Source organism: Vollenhovia emeryi, unplaced genomic scaffold (genome assembly GCF_000949405.1).
Source record: "Vollenhovia emeryi isolate VEMERY1.0 unplaced genomic scaffold, V.emery_V1.0 DF940142.1, whole genome shotgun sequence".
Classification (NCBI taxonomy): Eukaryota; Metazoa; Arthropoda; class Insecta; order Hymenoptera; family Formicidae; genus Vollenhovia; species Vollenhovia emeryi.
In genome coordinates, this window is record NW_011966224.1 from 976 (window position 1) to 12,220 (window position 11,245).

At 41.1% G+C, this 11,245-nt stretch overlaps 1 protein-coding gene across 1 annotated transcript; it reads right to left on the reverse strand.

The window, feature by feature from the left end:
- Window positions 1–730: 730 nt before the first annotated feature.
- On the reverse strand, window positions 731–3,973 carry LOC105556283. Its single transcript, XM_012003366.1, has one exon. The coding sequence runs from the start codon at window positions 3,971–3,973 to the stop codon at window positions 731–733; it is 3,243 nt and encodes a 1,080-aa protein (XP_011858756.1).
- Window positions 3,974–11,245: the final 7,272 nt, after the last annotated feature.

Below are 11,245 nucleotides of genomic sequence, written 5' to 3' on the forward strand. Positions count from 1 at the left end.
TATATATTCTTTCTGTTGATTCATCAAGTAAATTCACAACTTGTTTGTTTATTGCGTCCACATCAACATTTCGTGCGGAAAGTATGGCACGTTTTGCCGCAAGTCTATACTAATTGTGTTTAATTATTTCTTCGTATGTATCTTTTACTATGTCTGCATTTAAATCTGCCAAACATCTCAGTGGGACTTCAACATTATTATACTGATCGTTCAAAGTACCATTACCCAAATCTAATAAAAAGTGAGCAAATTCATGTTCATGTGGTAAAATGCGCATATTTTCCGTTAATGAAAAGATTTTGAAATGTTGCCATAATGAGCTGAATTTAATTGATAAATTTACCGTTTCAGAACGTGTAGCTTTTTGTTTCACTGGTAATAGTTGTCTGAAATCCCCACCAAGAACAACAATCTTACCACCGAACGGTCTATTATTTTGCATTATGTCCTGCAAAAGATAATTCATTATTTCAAGGGCATATCGCGGTGCCATTGGTGCTTCGTCCCAAATAAAGACATCTGTTTTTTTCAAACAGTCAGCTTCTTTTGATTGAATTTTTATATTTGATGTTGCGTCAGCAAAAAGGGGTACGGGTAAACCTAAAGTTTTATGTACTGTTCTTCCATTTGGTAATAACGTTGCAGCGATACCAGTAAAAGCCATTGAACTAACAACTTTGCCTTGAGATTTAAGTAAATAGTATAGTATTGTATAAACGAAAGTTTTACCTCAACCACCTGGACCGTCAATGTATAAACATTTTATCTGTTGACTGTCGTTTTTTTCCAAAAGAGTTGAAACATAATCCACAATACTTTTTTGGTCACAATTTAACTGACTGTACTGTTGCTGACCGAGTAAAGCTTCTCTTTGCAAATGATCCGTATCTTCTTTTTCATATTCTGCCGTTATTTGTTCCATTTCTGGAAATTGCGAAAGTTCCCAACCTTCTTTGCGAAGTAATTGATCAATTTGAACATAAGCTTTTCTTATTCCAGTAACTTGTCCAAATCGTCGTATATAATCTTCAGACAATGCAACTTTAAATTCTTCCCACAATTCTTTTGGGTGCACTGGTTGGCAATGCATTAATATTCGTACAAAAAGTAGCCTAAGATGTTTCGGCATCATCCAGACAGAAGCTTCGTTTATTGCAAGTTTCCATTCGTTATCATCTTCAATTAAACCCAAAGCCAAACATGCAGAAGTAAACGTGTGATGCAATTCACCATTAACTGTTTTTAATTCATTATAACTTATTGCTCCTTTAACATTCAATAAAAGAATACGCAAGTGAAATAACTCGATTTCAGTTGGACTAACTGAGTACATACGTCCGATGCAATTAAATCTACATTGACGTTTTTCCCAACGATTAACTTGTTTTCCGTCAAGCGTTACTTTTTTGAATACATAATATAAAGGTATGTCTGTATACACGTACTGGCATGCATCAATATCTCGTTTATTTAAATCAAAATAGTCCATCAACATTGTTATACGTTCTAAAGCAGATCGTAAATTTTCTTCGTTTAAATTATTAGAGATAATTACATTTTGTTCGTTTGGCAAATGTACAGGTAAACGAATAATAGCATGACTTTTCTCTTGCAATGTTTTACCTGCAATGCGCCAGTAAGCCTCAACTGGTCCTACATAACGTGCTTCTATAAAATCCTTTATTTCATCATGAACAATCTCTATATTATTCAAATTTTCTCCTATGACTACGGACGCTGCATCGTGACCTTTATAAATATATTTATATAAATATTTCACCGACTTAATACTTGAAACAACTTCAACATTAATATGACAATTAAAAATCATTAATAATATTGGACAATAAGGAACGACAAATCGATTATCTACTACAAAACCTTTGAGTTTTTCATACGAAATGTTAGTGTTTCTTCGACGATATTGTGGATATCCATTTTCATCCATAGTTGTTTCCTCATGAAAGGGTTTTGGAAAATGTTTTGAACATTTTCTATTTACCATGCACCAATCACCACAAGGTCCATGAATCATATTTTTCATGACAATTTCATATAAATTTTTATCAATAGCAGGATCGGGAATTTCAGCGGAAATATATTCGTCAACAGTTTCCGAATTACTAATTTTGCAATTTTGTTTCAAAGTTACTAACATATGTACGTGGGGCAAACCACGTTTCTGAAATTCGATTACATAAACAAATGCTTTTACCTCACCGAAAAATTTCTGTCGAACAATTAAATCTACCAGATAATTTTTTTTTATATTAAAAACTCTAGCACAAATATCAGGTCTATCAGCAGGTTGTTGATTTGAAAGCAAATTTTCTTTAATTTCAAGCCAATTTGGATTGCACGTCATTGTAATAAAAACATCCGGTTTACCATACTTACGAACAATAGCCGTCGCATCTTGGTAATTTTGCATCATATTTCGAGGTGAACCAATAAATGTCGATGGAAGAATCATTACTCGTCCAATACGAGCATTAGCGTTAGTCGCTACTTTTTCTAAATAATCGATCAGTCCTTGATGTTTTTCCACTCTCAACTGTTTATGATTTTCTTTGCACCAATTAATTCTGTCTTTCTCGATTTTTACATAGTTATCAACAAGCCATTGTTGAAATAGTCGTTTACCCATTAAATAAACATTGAAATTATCTCGTACAGCTATTCGGTATTGAACGTACATGGATCTAGTCACACGTTTTCCGTTGATTTGTTTAATATCATCGTACCAACCTTGCGTACCATGCGGATAGTACATTGGATAAATCCAAGGTTCAACGTTTGGATCCATTGTACTAACATATTTTAAAGTTTTATTACGTTTGTTTCTAATTGTAACATAACAATCAGGAATATCTCCATCTGCGGTAGTTGAAAAAATTGCAGCAACTTCGTTAGTTCTTTGAACATTATATCTTCCGCGATCAATACCTGTTTTTTTATTTAAAAATCCCATTTTTAAGTCAGGTACATTTAAACCTAAATTTTCTAGATCACGAATTTCTTCGTGCATCATTTGATATGACTGAGCAAATATATTGTTGCTACGGATAATATTATCTAACGTATGTAATAACTCTTTATCGAGATTTGAATTTACGTTTAAACGACATTCTGTAGCTTCGTTAGCGTCAAGAATAAAAAGCTGTCCATAACTTGACTGTTTGTTTGTAGCAGGGTATAATGCAGTGTTAATTTGATAATAAATTTGACCTTGAATTTTGAAACAATAAGGTCCTCGTCTTTGTGCATTAAAATTAACCAAATTAGTATTGAAAGAGGCAAAAGAAAAAACACTATTATAACCTCGTATATTTTCTAAAAAATTTTTGGATTTCTGATGATTTCCAGAAAATAATTGTTGTAGTTCATTAGGAAGTGATGGTAGAGGTTCCAATATAACTTTTCCATGACTACAACAATCATTGAATGAATTACCTTTATTGTGAACTTTTTCAGCGTGAAAATGCTTTGCTCTACAATGTTGGCATTCTTCATCCATTTTTCCTATATAATGTTGATTCAAATTATGATAGTCTATGTTTTGAAATCCTTTGTAATTGGCTCGAAAATTTTGTACTTTTCTTTTGATTGAATCTTTGATATTGTGTGTTGGCAATAATTGTTCATTATCAGCTTTAGAAAAATTATCATTTACATTCACTGAAATTGACTGACTTGTTTTTGTAGTATTTTCAACGACACTCGCAAATACTTCGTTGGTAGTTAACAGTCTCTTTATTATATTAACATTATTGTTATCAAGTTTTGAATTCGGAGTTGTCAAAGTACTATTGCTCTGTGATTTACAAATTTTAGATGGCCCAGCTACATTGTTTGCTGCATTTTCTTTATTTTTTTCACGATATTTTTGTTGATTTATAGCCTTTCGTTCTCTTTTCAGTCGCTGAAATTCTTCCTCTTCCTCTACAGTACGAACAGCTTTTCGTCTACCCATTTTCAATTATTGCTTAATCTTATTTGTTAAATAAAATTTTTCTTTTGTTCAGCAGAATGCACAAATGTAAATTTATTACAGTTGAATAAAATCATACAGATACCAAATATTAAAATGTTAAATATTTATAACTTGTAATGTCAAATTTTCGACAATAATATCAAACATTACTTAGAATGTCAAATTTTTAATAATGTCAAATTATTTTATCTAAAGTTTACAACTATGTCAAATTGTCAAATAATTAAATACATCTTTGTCTTGGCCGGAGAATATAAATGACTCGCAAATCTGAAACAAAATATTATTTTTATTAGTTTAATATTTCTATTATATCAATTAATTAGAAATGCTATTAAAAAAGCTTTGTTTGTCTACATTCCCAATTGCCAACAGTTTTGTCCACAACATTTTGCCGACAATTCCTGCTAAAAATATTAGATGGAATATGATCAGATTACATTACGTTACATGCAATTTCAATGTAAATTAATAAGACTCTTATTTATTTACATTGAAATTGCATGTAATCTAATGTAATCTGATCATCTTCTATTTATTATTTTAAACAGGGGCGTACATCCCATACAGCACAAATTGTTACAGAAAGGTTTCAGAAAGATTTAAAAATTATTTCAATATTTCACATTTCATGCTCAACATTTCTGACAGAATTCTGCAATATGTCATATGAAATGATGCAACAGAAATGTTTCAGAAATCTATCATATGCAATAAATTTGAAAAAGTAATGTGAATATTACAAAAAGATTTTTCTCGTTTTTTGAGTCACATATATGGAACGTTGAAATAAAGCAATTGTGGGCTTAACAAATGTTCAGAAGCCCCGGTGGAAGTGCCACAGAACTTCCTTGCCGGTAGCTGGTATAGGCTTTGGCGGCAATGAGGAACTCACACGTATATAAGTATAAAAGACTTTATTACGTAATCGACTCGCACGTCGAGATGGCCGGTCTCGATCGTGCATGAGGTGAGGAACGACTGTTACAATTCCTGTCCCGCTCGGACAGCGCCACCAACGACCATGAATGTGTCGTGGTATAGATGGGCAACTCAAGTCGCCACACACTCCCCCCCGAGTGCTAACGCTGGAGAGAAAGAAAATACAATTTTTGGTATGACACTGGGTGTCTATCACAAATAATCGGCACTGCCGAATATTGCAAAGAATATTGCGGGAACTTATGATACCGCTGCTTAGTACTAATGTGAGCGCAGAATGTATCACAGAATTATACATAGGTACTGCTGCTTATAACGAAAATGTAGACGCAAGATGTACAATGTAAGACGGATTATACAATATTAAGGTACCGCTGCTTAGAACAAATATGTAGACGCAGTCTGTACATTGCAAGACCCGAAATAAAATAAAATGTATGTTATACCGCTGCTTAAAGACTAACACATACGCAGGGTATATAACTAATTGCACATGGAATAATACAGTATCGCTGCTTCAAGACTAAGGCATACGCAGGATGTAGGTATAAACCGAAGCAAATACGCGACCGTGACCAGAGTGAAAATATATATAATCAGAAATGGAAGAACGGAAAATATATACTTTTACGCGCACTGAAATAAGGGTTATAAAATAGTATCGCTGCCTAGAACAAGAATGTAGACGCAGGATATGTGAAAGCTTATATCTACTACCGCTGCTTAAGGCTAACGCACGCAGAATGTACAAGGACTTAAAATTAGTACCGCTGCTTAAGGCTAATGCACGCAGGATGTACAAAGAAAGAAAATACGCGACCGTATCCAAGATGAGAGTTGACACAGACTAAAATGGAAAACGGAGAATATACTTTTACGCGCTATGTTATGATCTCTTGGACGTTTTCATGTCAGGCTTGACTAACGCGGGGAAGTCGTATTTTTATCCAGCCTAATCTGTACTTTTTTCTTAGGACCGGAATACGTTTTTAAAGTACCGGACGGGACGCTTGTCGAAGTGGAAGGCTTGTCCGTCGCGTCGGAAGTAGACGAATCGTTAGTTATTGAGACGTCGTCCGGTATAAAATGAGCTGGCTTGAGCCGCTCTATTGATACGGCCGTGGGTTTGCCGTTTATTTCTATATTATAGACTTTATCCGACGTCCTTTCGAGTACCCTGAAGGGGCCCGAATAAGGCCGCTCTAATGGTTTCTTAACCGCGTCCTTACGAAGGAAGACGTGCGAACACTTTGACAGTTCCTTGAACTGGAAAATGCGCTTTTTATAATGGTGTGCCACAGGCACTGGCTTCACCTGACGCATGTGCTGTCGAAAGTCGTCTACAAAAATTTGAGGATCCGGTGAAAAATCCTCTTGGAGGAAAAATTCTCCCGGAATCCGTAATACCGTACCGTATAAGAATTCGGCCGGAGAGGCTTTAGTGTCCATTCGTAAATGGGTGCGTAACCCGAGTAATACAGTAGGGAGGACATCCACCCAGTTCGGCGTGTTATGGCACATAATTGCCGCCTTGAAGGTGCGGTGCCACCGCTCGATCATGCCGTTTGCGGCGGGGTGAAAAGCTGTAGTACGAATGCGTTTGCATCCGATTAATTTGAGAAGGGCTGAGAAAAGCTGCGCTTCAAATTGTTGACCTTGATCGGTCGTGAGAATGTTAGGTGCACCGAAACGAGCGACCCAATTATCGAAGAATGCCCTAGCTACTGTTTTGGCAGTAATATCTAGGATTGGAATCGCTTCTGGCCAGCGGGAAAATCGGTCGATGATTGTTAAACAATACATGAAGCCATTGCTCGGCTGCAAGGGACCAACTATGTCCATGTGAATGTGGTCGAAACGCCCGTCGGGAACCGAAAACTGAGCCGGCTCAAGTTTGACGTGGCGCGAGGTTTTGCACTGCTGGCAATCGATACAGTTACCCACCCACGATGCGACGTCGCGATGCAGGTTCGGCCAGATGTACCGCTGTCGGATGACGCGGTTTGTTACTTTCGCGTTCGGATGCGCGGGGTTATGGAAGAGGTCGAGGACCTGTCTCCTGAGAGATGCTGGAATGTAGGGTCTGATTGATTCGCCTGACAATTCACAGTATAGCTCTGTGTTGGAAGAACCCGATATAAATTTTTTCAATTTAAGCGAGGACGAGTTCGAAGTCAAAAGATGCTTAAGTTCTTCGTCCTCTTTTTGCCTAGCGGCGAGGTCTACTAGTTCAAATTCGACCGGGAGGCGGAGAGCCTCGATACGCGATAAATTATCGGCCACCACGTTTTCCGAACCGGCAAGATGTTCTAACGCGGTGGTGAACTGCGCTATGTACGAGAGCTGACGTAACTGCCTCGGGGAGGCTTTATCTGACCTTTGCTGAAATGCATCAACGAGCGGTTTGTGGTCAGTTACGATTTTGAAATTACGACCTTCGAGGAAGTGTCGAAAAAACTTGATTGCTTCATAAATCGCGGTTAATTCGCGATCGTACGCGCTATAATTTCTCTGCGCCGGAGTAAACTTTCTAGAGAAAAAAGCTAAGGGTCTCCAACTGCCAGAGGTATATTGTTCAAGGGCCCCACCCATAGAAAAGTCCGAAGCATCTGACACGACGCGAGTGTCGGCAGAATTGGACGGGTGTGCAAGTAACGCGGCGTTAGCAAGGTCGGCTTTGGCCTTGTCGAACGCGGTTTCGGCCTCTTGAGTCCACGGTATCTCACGTTTGTCGTTTTTACGCGAGTCCGTCAAGTATGCGTGTAGTGGGGCTTGTACGCGAGCGGCATGTCGAAGGCTACGCCTATAAAAGTTCAATGCGCCTATAAAACGACGAAGTTCCGCGACGGTCTTTGGCTTCGGGATCTCCCGAATAGCAGCCACTTTATCCGGAGAGGGTTTAAGACCGAATTTATTTACGCGATGCCCGAGGAAAGTCAACTCCTCTACACCGAATACGCATTTGGACGGGTTAATGACTAACCCGAATTCCTTGAGTTTTTGAAAGACTATGCTTAGATGCTTCTTATGCTCTTCCAATGACGAAGATGCAATAAGAATGTCGTCTATATAAGCAAAAGCGAAGTCGAGATCCCGTAGGGCGTGGTGAATGTACCGCTGAAAAGTCTGAGCGGCATTTCGAAGACCGAATGTCATAGAAACGAATTCGAACAAACCGAACGGCGTGATGACGGCCGTCTTCGGTATATCGGCCTTTGCCATTGGAATCTGATGGTAGGCCTTGAAGAGATCAAGGGAAGAGAATATCGACTTACCTAGTAAATTTGAGGTGAAGTCATGTAAATATGGTATCGGATATTTATCCGGTATCGTGACGGCATTTAAGCGACGGTAATCACCGCATAATCGCCAATCGCCGTTGCCTTTGCGGACGAGGTGGATTGGACTAGCCCAAGGACTGCTGGAGGGCCTACAAATGCCTAACTCAGACAGCCTTTTTATTTCAGCCTTCGCTGCCTTTAACTTATCGGGGGGTAGCCGGCGTGGTCGCTCAGCGACGGGAGAACCGTTAGTCGCGATGTGATGTTCGACAGCACATGCGGCAGGCGAAAGTGCCTGACCGCGACCGGTAACCTCGGGGAAATCCCGATAGATGTCCGCGAATTTATTATCGCTGTTAACCAACGATATTTTATTTTCCGGAACCGCTATTACTTGTCCGGACGATGACAAGGAAGTCACGCTGTCGATTAACCGACGCTTGTGCAGGTTGACCGTTAATTGGTAGTGTGTCAACACGTCTGCACCGAGGATTGCAAAAGGCACGTTTGCCACGCGAAAAGTCCAAGTTATGGGACGCCGCAAGCCTAAGTCTAAGGTAAGACGACGCTCGCCGAACGTGTCTATGACAGTATTGTTCGCTGCGAACAGTTTAAGTTCCGAGGGCGTATTCTTATCGCGCAAGGTCGCTGGGAGAAGAGAGATCTCCGCGCCTGTATCTACTAAAAACCGTTGACCAGTAGTCTGATCGAAAACGTGAAGACGGCTTTGTTTGTGCCCGGAATTCCCGACCGTCTCTTCGCGGGGAGAGCGGTTTAGTTTTCCGCCGCGTCATCTTTCCACGAGCAAGGCTTGCGGCAGGACGTGGCTTTTTTCCCGTATTTACGGTGGATGAAACAGTAGCCTGCCTTAACATCGGACTTAACTGTCTTATCACCACGCTTAATATTACGCTTGCGGGGGGGTAGATCGCTCTTGGCGCAAGTTTGCGACCAAGGTGCTCAGAGACTGGACTTGCTTGTTAAGCATATCTAACTGCTCGGCAGTGCTCAAAGGAGCTTTAGGACGAGCGCCTTTGGATTCTTTTGGCGCGACTACGGCGACTGCGCTACTGGGAGCGCTGATGTCCGCGAGTTTATCCGCGATTCCCGCTAATTTTTGCAGGTCAGGCTCGTTCATTGCGACCAAAATGGTCTTATGCGCGTCGGGTAACAACTCAAAGAAGAGAGATCTTAATACGGCAGTGCTGCATTGCCCACCGTTGAGTTGGTTCATCTGACTTAGTAGATGAGAGGGCCTCTGGTCCCCCAGGACCTGACCCTTTAGTAATTGCCGTAAACGGGCCTCCGGTGAGACCGCGAGTGTCGCGAGAATCCTGTCTCTGAGCGCTTTGTATAAGTTAGCAGGAGGCGGGTCCTCCTGAATCAAATCTCGGATATGCGATATGACCTCTGGATCGAGGCTTGCGATAAGGTAGTCGACTTTGGTACTGTCGACGGTTATGTTCGCGTTTCTAAAAGACGCTTCGACACGCAAAAACCAATCTTCCGGGGCCTGCCGCCAGAAGGGCGGGATCTTAGGCACCCGATACGATTCCACGCGCGCGTCATCGTCCGGCATGTTTAAATTATGGGACGCGTACCGCGAACCGAGAAGAAATGAAAAAAAAAGGAAAAGAAACTGAGGAGAAATACCAGGACGAGGCAAAGCATATGCCTCAACGGTCTCGAAGTTCTGGAAGCGGCGTCGTCCCTCGAAGGAGGTAGAGCCTGGACTCGAGACGTAGGCGAGAGGAGGGTAGATGCGCTGTCCTGCGTCCCGCCGGACGGCGGTGCCTGCTGGATGCGTTGCCAGGGGCGTCCCTCAAGGCCGCTGTTGCGTGCGCGCCGGGGGCTGAATGCGCAACGCGTCCCGTTGGTGTAGTCCTCGTGCGCCGCGGTATGGTCCCGCGCGCTGTTGGTATGGTCCCTTGCGCTCGTCGGTGGCAAGCGCGTCCGCAGGTATAACTGCGTTGGCGCGGAGATGTCCGCTGGGATGACTTGTGCGCTGATCCAGGGTGCGTTTTGGTTGCGTCACCCAATATGGCCTCCTCGCTGTTCGCTCGGAAGATGGACCCGCCCGAAGTTTCGAGGCGGTCCAAACATGGACTCGCCCGAGGTTTCGAGGCGTAGAAATGGGGCCGTCCACGGATCCTCGAGGCCGGAAAGTCGTTTTCGAGGTCCGGTTGCAAGCTGCAGGTCCGCCCGATAGACTGGGGGATGACCTGGGGCCCGATGTCGCTCCCCGAAGCCGCCGATGCAATCGTGAATCGCGCGGATGCGCGATCACGTCGGGGTCACCAATTGTGGGCTTAACAAATGTTCAGAAGCCCCGGTGGAAGTGCCACAGAACTTCCTTGCCGGTAGCTGGTATAGGCTTTGGCGGCAATGAGGAACTCACACGTATATAAGTATAAAAGACTTTATTACGTAATCGACTCGCACGTCGAGATGGCCGGTCTCGATCGTGCATGAGGTGAGGAACGACTGTTACAATTCCTGTCCCGCTCGGACAGCGCCACCAACGACCATGAATGTGTCGTGGTATAGATGGGCAACTCAAGTCGCCACAAAATGATTGACTACTGCGTCATCTTTTAAAATTTCAAAATATTGAAATAATTTTGAAATCTTTCTGAAACCTTTCTGTAACAATTTGTGCTGTATGGGTACAAACAGTCGCTTAATGTAAAGCTAACAGAGTTGATAAGAAACCTGCGATAAAGAACCATCCGTTGCGGAAAAACATTTAAAAAACACTTAAAATAACTTAATATGATAAAATAAAATTTCTAAAGCATTTAAAATTTATTTTAATAAGAGTTTATTAATCAGCTTGCGCAAAATATTATAAAAAACGTTAACACAAATATTTCAATTAGTCTTCAGTATTATTATTATTTCAAAAAGATTTTAGTAACTTTTTAGCAATATTTCAGGAAAGCTGCAAATTTCTTAAGGCTGATTGTTCTAAGTGTTAGGTAGCTTACCTGATGGTTAAAAAGTATAGTATACGTAATGGTGCGATCGT